The 25,391-nt window shown below is 43.5% G+C and overlaps 2 protein-coding genes across 4 annotated transcripts in view; both read right to left on the bottom strand.

The window, feature by feature from the left end:
• Dennd5a (DENN domain containing 5A) overlaps positions 1–19,570 on the bottom strand; it is a 69,689-nt gene extending 50,119 nt beyond the window's left edge. For 2 of the 3 annotated variants that reach the window (XM_052761033.1, XM_052761034.1), the window contains exon 1: positions 19,412–19,569. In XM_052761033.1, the coding sequence (XP_052616993.1) occupies positions 19,412–19,517 (106 nt within the window). In that variant the 5' untranslated portion in view covers positions 19,518–19,569. Of the gene's footprint in view, positions 1–19,411 lie in introns of all 3 variants that reach the window. The other variant, XM_052761035.1, reaches the window with a different exon arrangement.
• Positions 19,571–23,393: 3,823 nt separating this feature from the next.
• On the bottom strand, positions 23,394–23,800 carry LOC128094660 (40S ribosomal protein S15a-like). The gene has a single exon (XM_052713140.1). The coding sequence runs from the start codon at positions 23,798–23,800 to the stop codon at positions 23,447–23,449; it is 354 nt and encodes a 117-aa protein (XP_052569100.1). The 3' UTR covers positions 23,394–23,446.
• Between the last annotated feature and the right edge of the window lie 1,591 nt (positions 23,801–25,391).

The raw sequence follows: 25,391 nt of genomic DNA, 5'->3' as shown, positions 1-25,391 counted from the left end.
ATGGAGCATACATCACACACAGTCAATCTAAAAGAAATGAGATTCAGTGAAAGTTAACAAAATAAACACAAAACCAATGCCCTTTGAAGAAAGGTAACAGAATCCAGAGTTTGCCAATATACTAAACTCAATGTCAAGGGTCCGAAGTCCACATATGGTAGTACATCTCTACAATCCCAGCAGTTGAGAGGCAGAGGCAGGGAAAGCCCTGCAAGTTCAAGAGCAGCAAGTTCTAGGACAGGGTAGGCTACACAGTGAGACCCTACCTAAAAAAATAAAAATAAATTGCTCAGAATATAAAGAAAGAAGAAAATATGACCCATTCTCAAAAGAAGAATCAACCAGCAGACAACAACCTTGAGTTGTCCTAAATATTGGAAATAGAAAAGATTTTAAAACAATTATAGTCAGGGAAGGAGAGATGGCTCAGCAGTTAAGAGCACCAACTGCTCTTCCAGAGAACCAGGGTTCAATTCCCAGCACCCACATGGCAGCTAACAACTGTTGTAACTCAAAGATCTGACACCCTCACACAGACATGCACGCAGACAAAACACTAATGCACAAAAAATAAAAATAAATTGTTAAAAAAACAAACAGTTATAGTCACGATTAATGAAACCCAGGACTCAACAGAGGAGTAGACAACATCATTGTGTGACCAGGCTTGACAGCAGATTGGAGATGTCAAAAGTAGCAAACTTAAAAACAATAAAGCAATTATCCAATCTGGAGAACAGACAGAAGACTGGATGCAAGGATAACATGGAAAATTCATGAAGCATTATAGATTCTGGGGGCCAGCAAAATGGCCCAGCAGGTAAAAGCACTTTCTGGCAAGCCTGATGATCTGAGTTTGAGCCCCATGAGCCACACATGGTTGCAAGAGAAAACCGATTTCTCCAAATTGCCCTCTAACCTCCACAGGTATGCCCACACACATACACATACATACACACATACAAACTAAATAATAAGTGTAATAACAAAACAGAAGTTCACTGAGATGTATAGAGTTTAGGTCTGGTTAATTTGACACATTAAAGAACCAGCCTGTTTTGTTTTCAACAGGTCTGTTCCCTGTATTTCTACTGTACCTGTCTTCCAGATAATTTGTGAACCCCAATTCAAAACCAAACAGCATTTCCTGTCATCTGTGTGTGATGGGGGCACAGAGCAGAATAGAAAGAAATGGAAATTACTAATTAAATGAAAACTAACCTTGAGATTACTATTAGATGTCTTTTTAAGTAATGACACCTTAAAAACATACATTCAAGCCAAGTATGGTGATACCCAACTGTCTGTCCGTCACTTGAGGGCAGAAGCAGAAGGATCGGTCACAAGTGTGAAGCCAACCTGCGCTTTTTAAAGCATGAATGGGTCCCAAGAAAACAAAAACAAACAAAAGCCACACACAATAAGGGTTGTGAGTTTTGGAAACTTTCCCTCCCCCTTATCTCCTCTTGCCATGAAACTGAAGTAAATTTGTAATAACATAAAGTGAAGCTAACTAACTGCCCCTTGCAGAGAGCCTGCACCTCAGTCTCCATCACCAGCTGACTATGTGCTCAGGGGTCATTCAAGAACACCCAGAAGCAGGGAGTAAACGGCCCCTACCCCAGAAAGGCCACAAAAGCTCCCTTCCAGGCACTAACCCCAAGAAAGGCACCCTCACCAAGCCTTTCCGAGAAAATCAAGAGACCATCTGTTACTCCTGTGTTTTCCCCTGGAGGCAGATTTGCTCACTTCCTTTCTCAGTGTGTTTTCTTTGTCACGTAATTTATTACTTGTGTTGGGGCTTTGCCCACTGTTTAAAATCTTATAGGCACCAGACTTAAGCCAACTCATATACCTCCTATCTAACAGGTTTTAACAAAGTGACTGGGATTTGAGAACTTACCCAGACAGGACTGCTCCATATTACTAGATTACAAACTCTGTTTTTTTTTTTTTTGTTTTTTTTTTTTTGTTTTTTTTTTGTGGGGTTTGTTTTTATGTGTTTTGAGACATAGTCTCAAATAGCCCGAGTGGGCCTCAAACTCCCTATGCAGCTCAAGATAACCACAGAACTTCTAATCCTCCCAACTTCACCTCCTATAGCAGTGATTCTCAACCTTCCTGATGGGGCTGGGGGTTTAGCTCAGTGCTAGAGCGAGTGCTTGCCTAGCAAGTGCAAGGCCCTGGGTTCGGTCCCCAGTTCTGGAAAAAAAAAAAAATCAACCTTTCTGATGCTGCAAACATTTAATACAGTTCCTGGTTTTTTTTTTTTTTTCATTGCTATTTTTATTACTATTTCTTAATTATTATTATTATTATTATTTTTTTTTTTTTTTTTTTTTTTTTTTTTTTTTTTTGGTTTTTCGAGACAGGGTTTCTGTGTAGCTTTACGCCTTTCCTGGAACTAACTTGGTAGTCCAGGCGGGCCTCGAACTCACAGAGATCCGCCTGGCTCTGCCTCCCGAGTGCTGGGATTAAAGGCGTGCGCCACCACCGCCCGGCCTATTATTATTATTTTCATTGCTATTTCTTAACTATAATTTTGCTACTACTATGAGTCATAATGTAAATGTCTGTGTTTTCCAATGGTTTTAGGTGACCCCTGTGAAAGGATCATTCGACCCCCCTAGAGGTCAAAACCCACAGGTTAAGAACCACTGTCCTAAGTGCTGTGTGCTCCACTATGCAAAGCTAGGACACAGCTTGAATAGCAAGGACTACTACGGTGTTTCCTTTTAGCACAACTAAATATCCTACAGTGAACACACGTCTACTGAGGGTAGCATCTCAGATCTGGAGAATTTGCTATGTTTAATAGGTAATGTGACAAGCTGAAGAAGTCATGGTCTCTAAGGCAGGACATTCCAAGATTTTGTTGCAACAAGCCTGGCAAACCATAACAAACAACCCAAGACTGATTTGATGGGGCTAGCACAAAGATCTGGGGCTTGCCAGGCATGGTGGCACACACCTTTAATCCCAGCACAGGGGATGCAGAGGCAGGTAGATCTCTGTGAGTTCAAGGCCAGCCTGGGCTACAGAGTGAGTTCCAGGACAGCCAAGGCTACACAGAGAAATCCTGTCTCAAAAACCAAAAAGGAAAATTTTTAACTTATTTTTATTGTACGTGTGTATCTGTGCACATGTGAGTGCAGGTAAGGTCCCCTGGAGCTGGAATTATAGGCAGGTTGTAAACCACCTGACATAGGAACAAGGCACTGAACTCTATATTCTTGACAACTGAGCTATCTCTCCAATCTGTAAGCATACCAAATATATTTAAACAAATTTTCTGTGACATAGAGCCTTTGGAAATCCAGGAGAAAATGTCTGCTTTTATGCTTTGGCCCAATGCAGACTGGAAAGCCACACAGAAGTGTAATCGGGTGAAAGGGTGTGCTCAGATGAGAAGGCCCATCTGTTCTTAGACTTTCTATGCAGCACTCCTCTCCTCCAGACTAGGACAGAACAGAAAGGAGAAGGGCAAGAATTGCCCTTCTAGGTTTTCAAGTGTTCACTGGGGGGCGGGGGGACCTCAGTTTTTTGTGATTCACCTTAAGGAAGGTTGGATTCTACAACTCACTTCAGAAGAGGATGGGGGGAGAAACAAAAGGACTTAAGGTTAAAAGATTCCAATGCTGAGGGCTTCCAGCTTCCTTGACTTCAAAGAGCCACAATTCAGTGTATGTCTTCTGGGCCCCAACACTTTCTTACAAAGTGCAGAGTGGCATTTTCCTGCAACATGTGATATTTTTACATAATTTAACATGGGCTGGAGAGGTGGCTCAGCCTTTAAGAGCACCTACTGCTCTTAACCAGTTAGCCCCAACAAACTCTTTTTGGTTTGAGAGTCAAAGTGTGAAACTGGCTTGCACACATCACCAAGTATTCTGCCACTGTGCGCTACATCCCTAGTCCTGAAACACAAACTGCTAACACTGATACTTGAGCAGACTGGAATCACCACAAAATAAAGCTCTGGGCTACCTGGGAAGCATTATCTAGGTGAGGTTAACTGAGGTGAAAAGACTCACCATAAAAGAGGGTGAGGTGGTTTGAACAGGAATGGCCCCCATAGGCTCATATGTTTGGAGGCTTGGTCATTAAGGAGTGAAACTACTTGACAAGGATTAGGAGGGGTGGTCTTGTTGGAGGAAGTGTGTCTGTCAGGGTGGGCTTTAGGGTTTCACACGCTCAAGTCAGGCCCAGTGTCCCTCTCTTCCTGCTGCCTGCGAATCAGGATGTAGAACTCTCAGCTACCATGTCTGCCTATGTGCCGCCATGTTCCCTGCCATGATGATAATGGACTGAACCTCTGAACTGTAAGTCAGCCCCAATTAAACGTTTTCCTTGTTAGAGCTGCTGTGGTCATGGTGTCTCTTCACAGCAACAAAACCCTAACTAAGGCAGGGTGACACCATTCAAAGGGCTCGGACTGAAGCAAAGAAAGCCAACAAGCGCAGCCAGTCTCCAGAGCTCCACTTTCTGAGTACATACCAATGTGACCAGTACTCGGGTTCCTCCTGCCATGCCCTCCCTGTCTTCATGGACTGTGAGCCAAAACACACTCTTCCTTCCCTAAGCTGTTCTCATCACAGCTTATTTTGTCACAATAATGAGAAAAATAAGTAATACACACCATTTATTACCTTTGAAAGGCAAAAGTATGAGTAACTGCTAATTTTTCTTTATACTTTTCTGTACTTACTAAAGTCACAAGTTTTGTACATAATCTCTGTGGAAAAGAGTATAATAAATAATAATAATAATAATAATAATAATAATAATAATAAAAACAGGATCTTGCTTATGTGGTACAGGCTGGCCTCAAATTGGTGACCCTCTTGTCCCAGTCTTATGAGCACTAAATGCAGGCATGTGCTACCATTCTAGCTCGATTTGACTAACTTAATTTCTTTGGACCTAGTAATGAGATTTCATCTAAAAATTAGAATATTAAATTAATTCCTCATTTCTATACTATAAAACTCAATTGATTTAGTACTATAGAAGCATGTGGGGAGCAGGTGTGGTGGTGCATGCCTTAAATCCCAGGACTTGGAAGAAAAAGGCAGCTGGAGATCTGTGAGTTCAAGGCCTGCCAGGGCTACATAACAAACAAATAAATAAGAAAAGTCTCCCAAAACTGGATTATGTTTCCAACTTAGCTAGTACTGGTCTCCCTTTCAAGACTACCACAAGTGAGGAAAACAGGGTCCTTTAATAAGTAAAATTTAAGTTTGTTTTTTTTTTTTTAATTAGCGTGTGGGGGCTGGAGAGATGGTTCAGTGGTTAAGAGCATTAACTGCTCTGTCAAAAACTGGGGTCTCAGCACCCACCTGGCAGCTCACAATTCCAGTTCCAAGGGATCTGATGCCTCTTCTGGCCTCCATACACACATTGTACAAATATATTCATACAGGCTCACACACATACACAACAAATAAAACAATAATAAATATTTAAAATGTGCGCTTATGTGTATGCATGTGTGTGTACTCATGCTGGCATGTACATGCCACGACGTACATGTAGCAAACAGAGAAGAGCTTTGTGGATTCTGTTTTCTTTTTCTACTTCTACATGAGATCAAATTCAGGTCAGCTTTTACCCACTGAACCCTGCCCATGAATACAAGTTAACATAACAATTACTTCCTTCCCAGATTTCCTCACCCATTGTCCATTTTCTGTGTTTTGCTAAGGTTTTCAAAAAGGGAAATATGGATGGACCCCCACTTGTTCCTCAGACTTCAGGCTCCGCACCCTCCCTCGAGCTCCTCTAAGTGTCAGCTATATAAAAGCATTCTTCCTCCTGTCAGCATGGCACTGTCTGCCCACATTTTCCATAACTACCCACACATCTCTACATAGCTCCTCTCTCTCTTCGAGAAAACTGACTATAAACCAGCCATGGACGCTCCTGCCTGCAATCCAGGCACTTGGGAGGCTGTCTGAAGCCAGCTTGGGCACACTTTTTGAAGTTCACTCCACAGATGCACTTGTAAACAACAGGACATTCTCTCATTGCCACCCTCTGAACATCGCAATGGTTCTTCTGACCATCCTGCCTTGCACGAGCAATTCTGCAGGCCCTCAGTTAGACAGGAAGAGAGAGAAGGGTTCCATTCTAAATTTTAGCTAGGAATACTTCAAGTTGACTTTGTTCTTGGTCTTGAAAATGTCTTTTTTTTTTTTTTTTTCTGGTTATTCTGGTTCTTTAGAGGTTTCTAACAGTGAGTGAATTAGCTCATCCCCAAATACTTTGGAATTCAAAGGTGCAATGTCTGGGTCAGAGACTGCAATTCATTCACAGCAAAATTTAATGTTTCTAGTAAGTGTTTAGAGATCTCAGTGTCAGTCTTTTCTAAGCAATTCGTTCTTTCCAAACTATACATAATTTATCCTGATAACGGGCAAAAAAATATTTTGCATTTTCAGGTTTGACTTGCTTTTTTCAAATGTGCTTTTGGGTGCTGTTTTTGAGGCAGGAGCTCATGTATCCCACCCAGGCTGGCCTCAAACCTACTATATAGCCAAAGGTGACCTTAAATTTCTGATCTTCCTGTTTTTACCTCCCAAAGGCCACAACTGCAGGCATTTGCCACCACCCTGCTTTCAAACGTGGTTGAGATTTCACATTTAGTGCCATCTAGCATAAATATACTTCTTGAAGAAATACTGAACAGAATCAAAGCTTTCTTTTCTTTTTTGGCTCATGAAAACAAACCTAAGAAACTGAGAAGCTGCACAGATTCTAACAATGCAAGTTTTCTTAAGGCAGCAGAAGCCATGTTAGCCAGTTTATCATAAAATGAGCTCCCAAGTTTCTATCTCTAACATGCCAACAAGAAAACAAAACCAAGTTCTGAAAACAGACATACCTCTGCCAGCACAGGAAAACAGAAGAGGGCTAGAGACAGAGCCCTAAGGAAGGGATGCAGGCTCTAGCCCTCCCTATACCCTGCCCTTTGCAGCTCCACTTTGGCTGTTTCTCAATTACATCCTTTAGAATAAATGAGTAATAGTAAGTAAAGCACCCAACAAATACTGGCTCCTTTTTTCCCCAAGGGCTGCCATATGTATGTCCCTTCCAAATCTGTAGTCCTGAAAACAAAATGCAGGAATGCCCTTGGAGTTCCCCAATACTTCCCAAGAAAGAATACTCCACTGCATGGACATGGTAACACATATCCACTTCACAGAACATACAGCAGAACCCAAGGTAGCCAACATCTCAAATGTGGTGTCGCACGCCTTTGATCCCAGCACTTGAGAGGCAGAGACAGGCAGATCTCTGAGTGTGATGCCAGCCTGGGCTACAGAGTGAGTTCCAGGACTGTCAGGGCTACATAGAGAAATCCTGTCTCCAAAAACCAAAAATAGAACATGGGTGCCTGGTGCTAATGTGCCCTCAAAGACAGAAAACTTCTTTACCCTTACCATCTTTTATAATAATAATTTTTTAAAGCAGAATTTTCTAACCACTAAAATTTTATGAATTGGTACTATCAAAACACAAACCAGCACTTGTTTTACAAAATGTTCCTTTAAAGCACTGTACTGGTCTGATCAAAGCCTTGTTGTGTCTCAAGCCCAGCTGTGGATGGGAAATGGTTCATTCACTCTGTAGAATACCAAACAACAGCTAACAACAGCCAAAAAAAAAAAAAAGTTAAGGGGAATTGGGCAGTAGTAGCACACAGGAAATCTTTAATTTCAGCACTCAGGAAACAGGCAGGAAGATCCCTGTGAGCTCAAGGCCAGCCTGGTCTACAGAATGAGTTCCAGGACAATCAGGGTTACACACAGAAACCCTGTCTTGAAAAATAAAAATAAAAAATTAAAATAAAAAAAAAAGTAAGGGGGCTTTTTTCCAGCCAGTAACAAAATAGTTGCAGCACAGTATTTTAAAGTGTTAGCTCTGAATTACTTGCCCGTCTAAATATGAAAGGTAAAACAACCTGGCCTTTGAAAGGAAACACAGAAGAGCTTCCTTACCTTGTAATCATCAAAAAGATACAAAATAACACTATACATAAAGAGAGAAAACTGATAAACATTACAATGTAATAATGCTTTTGTTCCTTGAAAGTCACCATCAAGAGACTAGAAAGGGAATGCTGGTAAATCCCAGCACTGGAGAAGCAGGGGCAGTAAGTTCTCTGTGAGTTCAAGGCCAGCCTGGTCTAAAGAGCGAGTTCCAGGACAGCCAGGCTACACAGAGAAACCCTATCTCAAAAAAACCAAAGAAAGAAAAAAAGAGAGAGAGAATAAAAAGGGAAGGCACAGATTAGAAGATACCTTCAATATATACCACAGACTCCCACCTAGAACATAGCAAGAATTCCAGTAAGAACTTCCAGAGAAACCCTGTCTGGAAAAACAAAAACAAAAACAAGCCGGGCGGTGGTGGCGCACGCCTTTAATCCCAGCACTTGGGAGGCAGAGCCAGGCGGATCTCTGTGAGTTCGAGGCCAGCCTGGGCTACCAAGTGAGTTCCAGGAAAGGCGCAAAGCTACACAGAGAAACCCTGTCTCGAAAAAACAAAAACAAAAACAAACAAAAAAACAACAACAACAAAAAGTTAAAAGTACTCCTATGAAGCAAATTCTAATGAAATATCAATACTCAAAATCCTGAAACTACCCATGTGCCTAGCAAATGTAGAATTCAGAGACAAAATGTAGCCAAGTAACACAATGGAAAGCATACAAAAGTGAGAATGAACAATCTGAAACTACAACTAAAGTCAATGATTGGTTACGGTTAGGCTCTCAAACATAAGTTGTGAAAAAAAATTCAAAACACAAGGACTGGACTATAAAGCACTAGTCCAACATGCTGGAAGCCCTAGATTCAATCCCTGGTATTGCCAGAAAAAAGGAAAAAGGTCCATGACAACTCAGAAATAAAGCAAGGACAAAAAGAAAAAAGAATCCAAGACAGAGCTGGGTGTGGTAGCACATGTCTCAGGTACACAGCACTCAGGAGGCTGAGGCTAACACAAGATACTATCAAGGTGGAGACCCACCTGAAAACGAAGCCAGGCCTTGTGGAGTATGCCTGTAACACCAGCACTGGAGTCCAAGGCAGGGGACTAGAAGAGCTGAGAGCACAGCCTGGGCTATGTAGCAAGATAAATACACATTCATCTTTAATGTACAAATCATGAGATAATCAGACTCCAAACCAAATGATGTTCCTCCATCAACATCTCAGCTTCAAGTTTGACTCTGGCTTTCAGACTTTTAAAAATTCAGGAACTTGCCGGGGCGGGTGGTGGCGCACGCCTTTAATCCCAGCACTCGGGAGGCAGAGCCAGGCGGATCTCTGTGAGTTCGAGGCCAGCCTGGGCTACCAAGTGAGTTCCAGGAAAAGGCGCAAAGCTACACAGAGAAACCCTGTCTCGAAAAACCAAAAAAAAAAAAAAAAAAAAAAAATTCAGGAACTTTAATTACAGTCCTTGCTATTCTCTCTTACAGACCTCTCTTACATTCACTATTCAGCACTCAGGAAAGTTTAAAGTTTGGCTGATTAAGTTCCAAGAGGTTAAGTATTATGCCTTACATCAGAAAACCAGTTAAGATCTGAAAAGAAGCTGATGTCTTTTCATAATAATACAACAAGCCGTCATTAAGCACTTACTATATGAACCACTGTCTCCAGCAAAGTGAAGAACTTCGCCTAGCTGACTCTGGGTCAAGAGAAATTTCTAACACAGTTATGTAATGTTTAAAGTTGTATAATTGATCAGGATTTTAGAATCAAGAGAAAGCTAAACTTCTTTTAAGAGTTTATTACACTTATTTATTGTATGTGGGGGTCGCAGAACAAATTACTTTGGGAACTGATTCTTTCTCTCCACAGTGTGGAGACGGCAGCATTGGTAGCAAGCAAATTTACTTTCTGAGCCATCTCATTGGCCAGAAAAAAAAAATTTTAACTTTTTAATGGTCATGTTAAATGAAAAGTAGAAAAGGTAAGGGAAAAAGACACTTTCCTAAAATTAAATCCCTAGTATGTAACAGTACATAACAAAATTAATCCCTATCTACATAACTAGGCTAAACCAACCTTATAGCTATCACTTGCAAACTACAAAAACAGAGTCTTGTCTGGCAGTGATAGTACTCACCTTTAACCCCAGCACTTGGGAGGCAGAGGGAGGCAGAGAGACAGGTGGATCTCTGAGTTCGAGGCCAGCCTGAGCTTACACAGAGAAACCCTGTCTCAAAAAAATAAATAAAAATAAATAAATAAAACATCAGAGATGATACACTGACCTTAAGAAAAGAATAAATTCAAGGCTTTAGAGATCGCTCAGTAGTTAAGGGCAGTTGCAAAGGATCTGGGTTCACAGCTGGCAGCTCACAAGCACCTATAACTCCAGGTCCAGGGAATCTAATGCCCCCTTCTGGCCTCAGTGGGTATGGCATACACGTGGTACACATACAAGCAGGTTCACAAACAGAAAAGTAGGCACATACACATAAATAAAACTAAACTTTTTTTTTCCTTTTTTTGGTAGTTTTTGTGAACATGACTGCTTCATTGATTTCTTTTTTCAGTATATTTGTCATTCATATAGGAAGGCTAATGGCTCTTCTAATTTTGTGCACAAGTATGTCTGTGCAGTGTGCTCAAAGGCCAAAAGGCATCAGATGCCCTGGAACAGGAGTTATAGCTGGTTGTGAGCTGTCATGTGAGTGCTGGGGATAGAACATGAGTCCTCTGAAAAAGCAGCCACTGTTCTTAACCACTGAGCCATTGTTCCACCCCAATAGAACCGATTCTCTAGACTTTCCTGAAATGTCAGCTTAATGTATTATAATTAAAATGAGTGGAATTTGCCATCTATCTTATGAATCCTGGCCTGTGATTATTATTTCTAAGTCATTTTCTCCTGTTTCCATCACTTAAAATATTCTCAAAGTTTCTTGGTTATTTCCCCTATCATTTCTTTACAAGGCAACAGAAATCACAAGCAGACCCCTGACTACCAACACAGAGGATGAGAACTGCACACTACACCAAGTACACCAAGGGACTTCTGAGGTTAGGAGATGCAAATCTTATCCTTTCTTCTTCAAAGAAAACAGACCACATGCAAAAAGCCTGAAACATCCTGAAAACACAGAGACACTGGGGTGGGGAGAGCACTAGCCTTCTTAGAACCAAAGCTCTACTCACTTTTTGATCTAAGATTTCCAGAACTGATAAGAGAGGGGAAAGAAGCAAAACCCACAGCCAGCCTTACTAGCTGTATGTAAGGAAGCAGGTCATCTGCCTGATCTCCTGACACTGCAGCTCTACTCAGCTATGAGCTGGAGACTGAACCACAAAAAACCCACAGCATGTCATGTCATGTCATGTCATATCATGCCAAACTCTGTAATTCAAAACAAGTCACTAGTCAAATGCCCCATCACCAAAATATTTTTTAAGTTTTAATTAAAAAGTAAAGTCATGCCGGGCAGTGATGGCACACGCCTTTAACCCCAGCACTCGGGAGGCAGAGCCAGGCGGATCTCTGTCAGTTCAAGACCAGCCTGGACTACCAAGTGAGTTCCAGGAAAGGCGCAAAGCTACACAGAGAAAGCCTGTCTTGAAAACATTTTTTAAAAAAGTAAAGTCACGCCGGGCGGTGGTGGCGCACGCCTTTAATCCCAGCACTCGGGAGGCAGAGCCAGGCGGATCTCTGTGAGTTCGAGGCCAGCCTGGGCTACCAAGTGAGTTCCAGGAAAGGCGCAAAGCTACACAGAGAAACCCTGTCTCGAAAAACAAAAAAAAAAAAAAAAAAAAAAAAAAAAGTAAAGTCACATCAATACTGAGACAGCAGAGACCTGGATTCTAACAATTCTTTTCTAACTTGCTGGGTAAACACTGAACAAAAGATTTCTTTTTCCTTTTTTATTTTTTGTTTGCTTGTTTTTCGAAACAGGGTTTCTCTGTGTAACAGCCCAGGCTGTCCTGCAACTCACTCTGTAGACCAAGCTGGCCTGGAACTCACAGAGATCCACCTGCTTCTGTTTCCCAAGTGCTGAGATTAAAGGCATATGCCACCTCCACATAGCCAGGAGATTTTTTTTTCCCAAATGAAACTGAAAAAAATTAAAAATTGTTTAAAACTACACTGGAAAACTATAAGGTCATTTAGAAATATTAATCATTACCATCTATCAAAAGTGGTGAATAGAGTCTCTGACTTCTAGCTCTTGATACTTTTTTGCTTCTGTGACCAATATACACGAACACATGATCATGTTTTGCACACTGAGAAGTTTAGAACTCAAAGAATACTAAATGACAGCAACCTCCACAAACCTTCTCACTGCTTATACCACTCAGCATTCCACACAAGTATTTTAGACTAAGTTAGCTAGTCCCATCTATACAGTAGGCTGCAGATTGTGTGTGTGTGTGTGTGTGTGTGTGTGTGTGTGTGTGTGTGTGTGTGTGTGTATAAAAAAAGTCGGTTTTTTGGGACAGGGTTTCTCTGTGTAGTCCTTGCTGTCCTGGAACTCACTCTGTAGACCAGGCTGACCTCCAACTCACAGAGATCCACCACCTCTGCCTCACAGGTGCTTAGACTAAAGGTATTTGCCACCACCATCTGGCTGCTAGCAATCTTGTTTGTTTATTTGTTTTGAGACTGGTCTCATGGTCACTATGTAGACTAGTCTATCTTTAAATCACAGATCTGTTTTCTTCTGCTTCAGGCAGGCACCACCATGCCTGTCCTGGCCTAGTAACATTTTGACCAGACCATAGTGTTTATATTCATTAACCAGATTTAGAATCACCTATGACACAAAGATGGGTATGTCTTCAAGGGTGTTTCCAGTGAGGTTTAACTGGGGTGGGGAGACCTACTCTAAATGCACATGGAACCATCCCTCAGCTAGAGCCCAGACTGACTAAAAAAGAGGGAGAAAGTGAGCTGAGCACAGCACCATCTCTCTTTGCTTCCTGGCTGCAGATGAAGTGATCAGCTGCCCCATGCTTCCACCATAATAATCTCCCTGACATGATGGACTGCATCACCCCAGACTGAGCCAAGATAAACTCTTTCCTTCCGTTGCTTTTCAAGCAAGTATCTTAAGCATACTTACAAATTCAGTGGTCGAAACTCTACCTGTTGCTATTTTAATTCCTGGAGTTGTGTTTGATCCCCCAAGAACATTCTGAAAACAGCATGTGATCCAGCATACCCTCTTACTGTTCACCATGCCAGGATCCTGTGGCTCACAGGCTCAAATACTCCAAACTAAAATCAACAACTGGCCAGACACAGTGGTGCATGCCTTTCTCTAGAGGCAGAGGCAGGTGGATCTCTGTGAATCTGAGACTAGCCTGTTCTACATACTGAGCTCTAGTCCAGCCAAGGATACATAGTAAGACCCCACCTCAAAAAAATAAAATAATAATAAATTAAAAAGTGGGCCAGCAAGATGGCTCAGCATGTAAAGATGCTTGCTGCCAATTCTGAGGACCTAAATTTGAACCCTAAAAGCTACACAATAGGAGAATCAACTCCCAAAAGTTGTCCTCTGATTTCCACATACATGCTATGACACATGTACACCCATAAATATAAAAAAAGGTAATAAAAAATTTTAAATCAACACAAAATACCTGGAATATGGACATTCTACTAATATCTACCTCATTTAATAACTGAAAGTACACCAGAAAGTTTAGTAATGACAAACAAAATTTCATCACTGAATGGAAGTCACCAGCTTCTGTGGAAAAGCAAGCCTTTGGCAGAGGACTGTTCCACAGCAGCAGGAACTGAAAGCACAGGGCCCCTTCTGTGTACGTCCTGAGAGCTCTACACTCATCTGATAATTACAGGAGCAGCGCCAGGCAAGAGCCAAGCAAAGCCCAACTACACCTTCTACCAGACTTAACCAAAAAGGAAGTTTCTAAAAGGAAATGGGCCTGGAAAAGGATGTTACCAAAGGAGACCTTAGGCAAAGAAACTATTTTTAACCTAGGAAGGAAGGAAGGGCTGAACAGAATAAAGAATTTGATTTAAGCACCAAACACTGACTCAGGATCTCCTCATGAAAGGTGCAAAGCCCCAAAGTCATTAAAGTGAAGTCCACTCATTTTCCACGTGACCTTCACCACCTGAGGAAGTCAAGGGGGGCTCTCTAGTGTTGTACCAGTTCAGTCTCGGAACAAATTCGCTATGTGTTTCAAACTGCCTTGGGTTGCATCTTCAGTTCCTGAGTGCCAGCCTTCATCAGACTTCTTCCTTGTTCTCCCTTACTTGGGAAATCTCCCCCTACTACAGCAACCTTGACTTTGGGCAATCAGAAGCCTGAGGTGAGCCATCAAGATTGGAGTTTCCTGTAGCTGGTAAGCTAGGTTTCAGGGCAGAGACACTGAGAATTGGCCTGGAACTCACAGACTGGTAGAGAAAGATCAAAATACTTTTCATTCATATTGACTCGAAGTTTGAAGAAACTCGTTCACTAAACATTTCTGGGGATCAAACCCAGGATTTCATGTATGCCAAACAAGCATTCTACCACTGGTTCACATCCCCAGTCAATTCATCAATCTTTATTTTAGGGAGGGGGGGGGCACAGGGATGAGATGGACAGTGGGGATGGAGGGGGAGCTAATCTCTCTGTATAGCTCAGGCTGGGCTAGAACTAGGGACATACTGCCTCTGCCTCCAGTGCTGAGATTACAAGCATGCACTGTCACACTCAGCTCTCAAGCTTCATCTCTATAAAATGAGAAAAAGTCTATTTCTTTTAAATAAGATATCTTTCCTTAGCAGTCAGGAATAGGAAATCAAAACCCACATTACACACAGGATGGATAGCTATAACCAAAAAGACATTCAGCCAGGTCTGGTGGGTCACACCTATAATCCTAGCACTCGGGAGGCTGAGGCAGGAGGATCACCATAAGGTCAAGGCCAGCCTGAGCTATATATTAAGTCCCAAGAAAGTCTGCCTGTACTACAGGGTAAAAAAAACTCTTGTCTCAAAACAAAGTAAAACAAGACAGAAAGATTGTACTGTTGGGAATACATGGATGCTGGTGGAAACAGCGGCTGGTGGGGCAATTTTGGAAAACAAACTAGCAAGCAATTGCTCAAAAGGTTAAACAAAGTTTCCATATGACCTAGCAATTTTATTCCTAGATATGCAAGCCAAGAGAAACCGAACCATATGCCCACCAAAAAACATGTATGTAATGTTCACAACATTACTCATATTAAAAAGTAGAAACAACTCAAATATTAATCAACTAATTGTATGTTTTATGTCACAGAATACTAATCAGCTACAAAAAAAAAACAAACAAACAGTAGAGTCATGTGTAGTGGTGCACATCTAATTCAAGCAGGTGGAGGCAAGAGGTAGAGGCAGAAGGATCCAAATTCAAGGCCAGCCTTGGCTACATGAGTCTCTGTCTTAATTGGGAAACAAACAAATAGAAATCTGAGTCTGAATAAAAGGCTTTAACGTCTGCTACTGTCCCATCATACAAATATCTTACTTCTCTCATCCCCATTAGACAACTGCAAAGCACACAAACCATCACTCAAATAGCAGGAAAGGCGAATGGGACGTGGCATGGAAAACAAATACTTCCTTCCTCTGCACCTTGGTTTCTCATTTGTAAAATCGAGTTATATAATCTCTAAGTATGCTTCCCTGTCTGACATTTCGTAGCCTTAAAGTTCCAATTTTATCCAGGTACAGTGGCACACACATAAATCCTAGTTCAAGGAAGCATACTTAGTGATCATAATGGCCTGAGCTTCCTACATAGGGAGTCACAGGTTAGCCTGGACTACGTGGCAAGACATCATTTTCAAAAAGAAAAACCATTCTAATCTCAGTGCTCAGTACATTTAAGAATTTCCACCTGACAAGTCCTCTGCTCTGGAGTTCCTAGACAGAATTTTCCGTCTCTTAAAAAGGGACATTCAGGGTGCTGGAGAGATGGCTCAGTGGTTAAGAACATTGGCAGCTCTTCCAGAGGACCCTGGTTTAATCCAGCACCCGACATGGCAGCTCACAACTGTCTGTAACTCCAGTTTCAGGGGATCTGGCATCCTTACACACACACACACACACACACACACACACACACACACACACACACACACACAGGCAAAACACCAATGCACATAAAATTTTTTTTAAAAAAAATTATTAAGGTGACATTTAGAGATTATTTCAGTGTATTCTTTCAACACCGTGCCTTTCTTTCTTTCTTTCTTTCTTTTTTTTTTTTTTTTTTTTTTTTTTTTTGGTTTTTCAAGACAGAGTTTCTTGTGTAATAGCTCTGGTTATCCTGGATCTCACTCTGTAGACCAGGCTGGCCTTGAACTCACAAAGATCTTCCTGCCTCTGCCTCCCAAGTGCTAGAATTAAAGGTATGTTCCACCACCACCCCGTGGTGCCTTTCTTTTAATGTGACTATTAGCTAATCTTCTCTTCCAGCCCACACTTACCTTTCGAGTCAGAACAGCTATTTACCACATCCCTAGACTTCTATGATCCTTGACTGTGTCAGCATAGAAAAGATTCTGAAAGGATTTTTTCCCTAATTTTAATTTTTACTTTCTGCTTTTTTTATAACAGGGTCTCACTATGCAGCCAGGCTGGTCTGGAATTGACACACATCTGTCTCTACCTTCCTGATGATGAAATTACTTGGAAGCATTTTTAATTTTGGTTTCTTTTTCTTTGAGATGAGGGTCTCATGTAGCCCAGGATAAACTCAAACTAGCTATGTAGACAAGGATGACCTTAAATGTCTAACTCTCCTGCATCTTGAACCTTCCCAGTGCTAGGATTACAGATGTGGACCACTATACCCAGCCTGTCTAAGCATCTCTGATTTGCTTTTTCTGGACATAGCTTTTTGTTTTGTTTTGAGTATTTGGAAACTACCAGAGAAATAATACAACTTAACTGGGTTGGAGAAAAGAACATAGGTTCCTCTCAGTGTCTAACCAGAGAATCTGAGCTCAATTCCTAATTTCATATAGTTTCACGGACTATGACATCACCAATTTGGGAGCAATCAAACAGGCTAAGGAGAGAAAAATGCACCCTAGAGAGTCTCAGCATGGACTGCACAAAGTTATTTGTATTCTGTTTTGTTGTGCTCAAAGAGTCCCCATGGGTCATCCATATTCCCCAATCAACCCACCAGAAGTGAAAAGGGTGGAAAAAAAATCCCTCAATCAGTGTCTGCTCTAACAAAGGCAAGCTATTGGATAAACGATCTTGGCATTATACTACTGCAACCAAATTTAAAAATACACAAAATGCCTTCTTACACGTTTCTCAAACTCATCCCTTTCTTTATTTTCCCAATAAGCTTGCATAGGGATAGAATTTTAACTTGCTGAGAAGCCAGATAATTAACAGATATTCATAAAGAGAATAACATTTTTTTTGGTAAATGATAATGCTTTTTTTAAGTTTTAGTTTAAGTTTTCAGTAAAACCTTTTTAGTTGCAGTGCTGGTTATCTAATTTGCTTGAGGCACAAATATTGCCAACAGCAAAACAACACTGTCTCATCTGAACCCAAACCCCATTTTCTTTCCTTTCCTTAATGTCCTGAAAATGACCTGGAACTCCAGACTCCCCTGCTTCCACCTCCCAAGGGCAGGGTTTACACCACCCCTTAAGGTTGTCTTTATTTTCTAAAACCAAATATCTACACAATTTAGCATACATTCAATGGCACAACATAAAAATAACAATAGTTATTCTACCTTTGAGCTTCATCCAGAAAATTGTTATTTTTATTATTTTATTCATCCAGAAAAACTGTTGTTTTTAACCCTTCTCAACATGTTAGTTTGCTTTTCTTTTTTCTTTTTGGCCAAGGTCTCACTACGAAGCCCTGTCTGGCCCTAAACTTGTGGCAATCCTCCTGCTTCTGCCTCGCAAGTGCTGGAATTATAAATGCACACCACCACTGGTGACCATGTTACTGTTTTTTAAAGACTTCCAGAGGGGCTACTATATACAGCACAATGTCACCACAGAAGCGCTGGACCAACGGTCAAGAGCTACAAGCCCTGCTCTCCTTGTGGGCCTCACTTTCCTCTCGGATCCTCTCCAACACCAAGACCTAGACCCGTATTCCAACAACTACATCATCCCAAAGTCTAAAGTTAATACATATGAAACAGATGACAACATCTGTCTGTAGTGTAGAATTAGACGACATAAAAAGGTGAGCTTGGAATACTGAAGTTGCCCCCAACAGGAGGCTCAGCTAAGCATCAATCCATTACTACTTCATGATTTTTTAAATAAAGTATCAGTTTCTCATATGTTAAAAAGACAATCCATTTTTGCCATCTGAAGTGGGCACTTAGTTTTTTTCAAAAGAAATACTGGAATTTTTCTGGTGACCAAAAAAAAAAAAAATGCAAAACTATCCTAGCATCTCTTAAGCAGAGTGAAATCAGTCAACAGGATGATCACTTTCAAAAGGGAAAACTGTACAGCGCGCAGTGACCACACTGCGACAGAAAGGGAAAGGAGTTCCCCTCATCAAATCGGCATAACATAACTTTAAAGTCTAACGCAAGCCTGCACCCACTGAAACATGTTTACTGGCCACTCCAGACAAAAACTTTTCAAAACTGTCGCAACTCAAGGGTTTCAGTGCGGGCGCGGAGGAATTCACCGGGGATTTCATAATTCTTACACTTTCAAGCAATGGGTGCCAAATCTCGTCAGGACCTCACTGTCACTCCCCCACCACTTCCCCTTTGAAAGATAACTTGAGAGGCATCAGAACACAGCACAACCACAACCTGTCCAACTGGGACGTCACCCTTTATTCACAAATGACCCTCGCCTGGTAAAGGACATAACTTTCATAAAAAGGCATGGCCCCGGGCGCAAGTTCTTTTCTAGTGCCAACGGAGAAATCATTCTTCGTGTAACTCAAGTTCAATTTGTCTCTTGGTGTCTCATCCAGAGGGGTAGAGCAGTGGGGGAAAAGCCCGGGGCCTGGCCTGCTCAGAAGTGAGTTATAACGGTTTTGAGGAACTGGTATCACGGGCTTCTTGGGAAGAGGCGAGATAAACTCAAGTTTTTGTTTTGCTCTTTTGAAAAGTCTGGGTGGGACTAACTCTCTCTAGGACGTGAGCTAACTTCTACCCTCCCAAAAGGGTGCTGGAAGGCACGCTCCCCTTCTTTCTGCACTAAACAACCACTCGACCTCCTGGGCGCACACAGCGCCCGCGTCTTCGCAGGTCGCCGTCGCCGTGCCCACCGCGCGTGGGGCAGCAGGCCCTCGGGCCCCGCGCGCGCGTCCCGTCCCCTCGCCCGACCCTCGCCGGGCTCCCGGGACAAAGCGAGGACCGCGGGCCCCCGCCCGGGCTCGGCGCGCACTCACCCGACAGCTCGTCCGGCTCCAGCCCGGTCTCGGTGTCCAGCCCGCAGATGACAAAGTAGTCGGCGAAGCGACTGGGCGCCGAGCCCCCTCCGCCGCCGCCGCTCATGGCGCTGGGCCGAGCCGGGCGAGCCGCGCGGAGCCGAGCCCCCGCCCCCGGCCGCCCGCTCGCCCTCGGCCGCCGCCGCTCCCGCCGCCGCCGCTACCGAGGCTCGGGCCGCCGCCCCCGGGCCTGGCCGGGTCCCAGCGGCCGCCGCTGCCGTGCCGGGGCAGGGGGGCGCTGGACCACCCCGCGCCGCATCCTGGACTGTCCTCCGCGCCGCGGCCCGAGCAAGCCTGAGGAAGGGCGGAGAGCGGCTGCCCGCCCCACCGCGGCCCCCCACCCGCCGCCGCCGCCGCCGCCGCCGCCGCCGCCGCGTGCGCACGCGCGGTCGGGGAGGGGCGGGCGCCGGGCGCAAAGGATGACGTGATGCTCTTTGGGCCCCCGGAGCCCGGGCTTCCAGAGCTGTCGCCGCAGTGTAGCCAGCGGCCGGCCGCCGGGATCCCGCGACTACGGCAGCCCTCACGGGACTGCGACGCCCTTTGGAAGACTGGGGGCGGGTTGCGCAAAGAGTGGGCCGTGGGGGTAGAGCTGAGACCCTGGCCCGTGCTGACGGTGTCACGGGGATAGAGTTTCAGGACTGAGCTGTGAAGCCCACCGGATCCTGGTCCTAGACTGTCACCACACAACAGCTTCTCCTTGTCCCCGTTCCTCGGTGTCAGTGACGGGGCTTTCCCAAAAGATCTGAGGAAACCCTGTTCTTTGGAGAGGGTGGGTCAGTTTATCTTATATTTACCCTTAGTTTGCAGATAGGGAAACTGAGGTTCAACGAAAAGCAAGAGACAAAACCTACTCTTGAAAGGCGAGTTCTCGGACAGCTCACCACCCCGCACCCCACAAGGAGGGCTTCTTCCGTGCACCAAGCTGTCTCTCCACCTTCTAAGAGGCCCCAGCCACTTAGAAGTTCTTTATTTTCATGCTGTCAGAATTTGCCCGCCCGCCCTCCCTTTTTCCTTCCTTCCTTCCTTCCTTCCTTCCTTCCTTCCTTCCTTCCTTCCTTCCTTCCTTCCTTCCTTCCTTCCTTCCTTCCTTTCTTCTTTCTTTCCTTCCTTCCTTCCAGTGTGCCTGAGAGAGTGAAACCTCCTGACCCTGTCTCTGACCTCAACAACAGACCCTCTGATTTCATTCCCCCAGAAGCTAGACAGATATGTCATTTCTTTTGTTTTTTGAAAGGGGTCTCACTGTGTAGCCCTGACTGAGTCAGAATTCACTATGTGCTTGTACCGACCTGTAGCGATTCTCTTACTTCTGCCTCCTTGGTGCTGGACTTACGGGTCTGCACCGCCACACCAGGCTCAGGTGGGTCTTTTAACTTAACATCAGACGCCACGAAAGCGATACACTGTAGTGATTGCTAGCATGGGCTGTGAAAACAGTCCTCCGGTCTGAATCCCTACTTTTTATAATTTATAGCGTGATGTTAGCAAGTTATTTATGTAATCTGTAGGTGCCAGCAGACATTATTTTTGTGAAAGCATAAAACAAATGTCATGTATAGGTAAAGTGGTGAGGATTATATCCAGAACATAAAAGACACTCCAGAAACATTACACTTCATCGTCATTGTTGCAGAATGGTGTGCTCAAGGTCTGCTCTGGCAGGCAGCCAGCGAAGGACTATAGAAAGCAGTTGGCTTTCCCAAGGGCTGAACCTGGGCTCTCTCCTGGGTTCTGTCTCCAGTATTTCTCTCAAGTACTGGATCCCTTCGGGAGCATGGCCGAGAGGTCACAACCAACATCACTGGAAACCATAGCATCTGCTCCCTGGATCTAACCTCCCTGAACAGATGGAAGAAAACTCGAGAGATGAGGGCAGCTTTACAAAGTCCATCTGAGGTGATGCCACCTTATACTGCATGCTTGCTTGGGGCAAGGACTGTGCAGGGGGCTCAGAGAACTAAACAGAGCAAAGACAAGGAAGCCTGTTGCTGTTGGGTCATGGTCAGGGAAGGCTTCCAGAGATCCAGGGGATAAACAAGAAATTCTTACATCAGATACATAACATGGGCCACAACAGAGTGGAAAAACCCATACCTTTGGGCAGCATCAAGGAATGCACTAATATGGAAGGTAGGAAAGTCAGGTATGATGGAGCAAGCCTATAATTCCAGCATCCTGAAGGCCAAGCAAAAGGATTGTAGATCTGAAGCCAGCCTGACCATACAGTACAGATCCCATCTCAAAAAAAAAAAAAAAAAGCAAACTGAGCCAGAGTATTAACAAGGGTTGAAAACTGAAAACAGAGAGAGGGAGAAAAGGATTGGGGCAGGACAAGCTTCAAGTGCCAGGTATAAAACTGACCCTAGAAAGAGTACAGATCATGTACAATTAAAGGATCACTTGGAGGTGATATTATAGAGGAGACTTTGAGGGGGGATTTCAATTAAAACTAAAGAAAAAAAGAAGAGATTTGGAAAAAGAATAAATGTCCTCAGTTTTAAAGTCCGGAAATGTTTTACCCAGACTAGCCAGCTGCTAGAAGATCTCTCTTACACTAACTCAACCCACAAGACACATGTTGAAAACCGTATTAATTTGTCTTGAGAAATGGTAGCTGCTCAGAGGCCCAGAATACTCAACTGTAAAGTGATCTCCTTCCCAGCAGTAAATATGCTTAGCAGAATAATTGCTTCTTAGAGAGTCAGAGGAAATATAGAACTAGACATCACTAGTTAGTGACTAACTCTCTGTTCCCACTCCTCATACTAGCTGTGTAAAGGAAGCACATCAGTTAACCTCTCCTGGACAAGAACTATCATTCCTTTTTTTTAAAATTATTGTGTGTGTGATTTTTTTTAATTTATTTATTTTCATTTTATTTGCATTGGTGTTTTGCTGCATGTATGACTGTGTGAGAATATCAGATCTTGAGTTACAGACAGTTGTGAGCTGCCATGTAGGTGCTGGGACTTGAACCAGGTCCTCTGGAAGAGCAGCCAGTGCTCTTAACCACTGAGCCATCTCTCCAGACCCCATCATTCTTTTTTTTTTTTTTTTTTTTTTTTTTGGTTTTTCGAGACAGGGTTTCTCTGTGTAGCTTTGCGCCTTTCCTGGAACTCACTTGGTAGCCCAGGCTGGCCTTGAACTCACAGAGATCCGCCTGGCTCTGCCTCCCGAGTGCTGGGATTAAAGGCGTGCGCCACCACCGCCCGGCCCATCATTCTTTTTTTAAAATTACTTTATTTTTATTTTTTATTTTATGTGTATTGGTGTTTTGCCTGCATGTATGTCTGTGTGAGGGTGTCAGATCCCCAAAGCTGGAATTCCGAGCTGCCATGTAGGTGCTGGGAATTGAACCCAGATCCTCTGGAAGAGCAGCCAGTGCTCTTAATCACTTAGCCATCTCTCCAGCCCCAAGAACAGTCATCCAGTCTTTTTTTTTTTTTTTTTTTTTTTTTTTTTTTTTTTTTGGTGTTTTTGAGACAGGGTTTCTCTGTGTAGCTTTGCACCTTTCCTGGATCTAGCTCTGTAGACCAGGCTGGCCTCGAACTCACAGAGATCCGCCTGCCTCTGCCTCCCGAGTGCTGGGATTAAAGGCGTGCGCCACCACCGCCCGGCTTTTTTGGTGTTTTTGAGACAGGGTTTCTCTGTGTAGCTTTGCGCCTTTCCTGGAACTTACCCTGTAGCCCAGGCTGGCCTCGAACTTAAAGAGCGATCCACCTGCCTCTGCCTCCCAAGTGCTGGGACTAAAGATGTGTGCCACTACAGTACTGCCCGGCCCATCCAGTTATTCTTACCTCTCAATAGATTACAGTGCAAATTCAGAAATTAATTGAAGAATTAATGGATTTTAAATATTGAGAGTATTATATACTTGCATTGCTTTGTTTGAAACAAGGTCTCTCTCTCTTTTTTTTCCCCACAGTCTATGGAGGCTTTTTATTAATGCGTTTTACATCTCCAGAAAAAGAATCACAGGATTTTTCTTCCTGTGTGTTTTCATCTTGCTTCTTCATGGTCCATAATGCCAGCTGAGGTTGTCAGTACAATGAAGCCAAGCTGACAGGATGGGAGCAGATTCTTCTGCCAGTTTTCTAGGTCTTTGAGTTGCACATCAAATCTAGGGCTTATCACTCCACACTTGGTCAACCTGCCTGTGAGGTTCACGACGATTTTCCCAGCTCTGTGGTCGTCAATGATTTCAAACTCACCAATGTAACCATGTTTCATCATCACAGTTAGGAACCTAACGATGACTTTGGAGCAGGGCCTGATGAGAACCTGGCATTTGCCTCTCTTCTCAGCATTGTTGATGCTCTTGAGAGCATCAGCCAGGACATTCATGCGCACCATAGTGTCAGTGCAGAAAGATGGCCAAAAGAGCAGGGTCTCTCTATATAACCCAGCTGACCTGGAATTGCCTATAAGGCCCAGGCTGGCCTTAAATTTGAGATCCTCCTACCTCAGCATCCCAAGTGCTGGGATTATGGACATGCACCTCCATGCTTGACTATAATATACTCCTTTATATTTAAGAATATCTTTATCACACTTATTTATATCGGAGGCAGTGTGTGTGTTCCTGCAACGGCATGCATGTGGAAGTCAGGACAACTTAGGGGAATCCATTCTTGTCTTCGATGACATTGGGTTCCCAGGATGGAACTCTAATTGTCAGACTTGGCAGCAAGCACCTTCACCCACTGAGCCATTTCATCAGGCCAATATATAATGTTTATTATGAACACAACCTGGGGTGCCCAATTCAGCATGAAGGACATTGACAAGTAAGTGGATATCTGAGGGGATGTAATTACAGAAATGGGTGGGAAGCAGAGTGCATCTGGAGTGTTCATGGTGCAATAAGGAGGCTAGGGGGCATTGAGAGGACTGAGTTTGGAGAGAAGATAGTAAGTGATGCTTGCACTTCACTATAAAAATCACAGCTCTCCTTCTATGGTGTGTGTGGAGCTGTTCCTAGAAGACAAATGCCTCAACAGGAACACATTTTCTGGTTTCCTTGAATCCACATGGCTAGTTTGAAACAATGGGATATTTAAGGAGTGTTGGCATGTAGCTCCTAGATCAGGACAGTTAAGAAAGGAGAACTTGCAGGGAGGTGGTGGTGCATGCCTGTAATCCCAGCACTCAGGAGGCAGAGCCAGGTGGATCTCTGTGAGTTCGAGGCCAGCCTGGACTACCAAGTGAGTTCCAGGACATGCGCAAAGCTACACAGAGAAACCCTGTCTCGCAAAACCAAAAAAAAAAAAAAAAAAAAGAAAGGAGAACTTGCTGGGAGGTGGTAGCGCATGCCTGTAATCCCAGCACTCGGGAGGCAGAGGCAGGTGGATCTCTGTGAGTTCGAGGCCAGCCTGGTCTACAGAGCTAGTCCAGGACAGGCTCCAAAGCTACAGAGAAACCCTGACTCAAAAAAACAAAAAAACAAAAAACAAAAAAAAAAAAAAAGAAAGAAAGGAGAACTTGGGTTGGGGATTTAGCTCAGTGGTAGAGCGCCTGCCTGGCAAGTGCAAGGCCCTGGGTTCGGTCCTCAGCTCTGAAAAAAAAAAAAAAAAGAAAGAAAAAAAGAAAGAGAAAGGAGAACTTCCCTTAGTGGTAAGGCTCACCTTTGATCCCAGCACTGGAGGGAGAGAGTCAGGTGGGTCTTTGTAAATTCAAGGGCAGCCTGGTCTACAGAGCAAGTTCAAAGCCAGCCAGGGATACACAATGAGACCTCTCTTTAATAAACAAATAAGCTTATTTTTAAATTATTTATTTACTGGTATTTTGTTTGCATGTTTGTCTGTGTGAGGATGTCAAATGCCCTGGAACTGGAGTTACAGACAGCTGTAAGCTGTCATGTAGGTGCTGGGAATTGAACCAGGGTCCTCTAGAAGAGCAGCCAGTACTCTTAACCACTAAACCATCTTTCTAGCCCCAAGATTAT

Source organism: Peromyscus californicus, unplaced genomic scaffold (genome assembly GCF_007827085.1).
Source record: "Peromyscus californicus insignis strain IS unplaced genomic scaffold, ASM782708v3 Scaffold_4__1_contigs__length_199733344, whole genome shotgun sequence".
Classification (NCBI taxonomy): Eukaryota; Metazoa; Chordata; class Mammalia; order Rodentia; family Cricetidae; genus Peromyscus; species Peromyscus californicus.
Note: the sequence above shows the minus strand (reverse complement) of the source record. Positions and strands in the feature narration are given on the sequence as shown.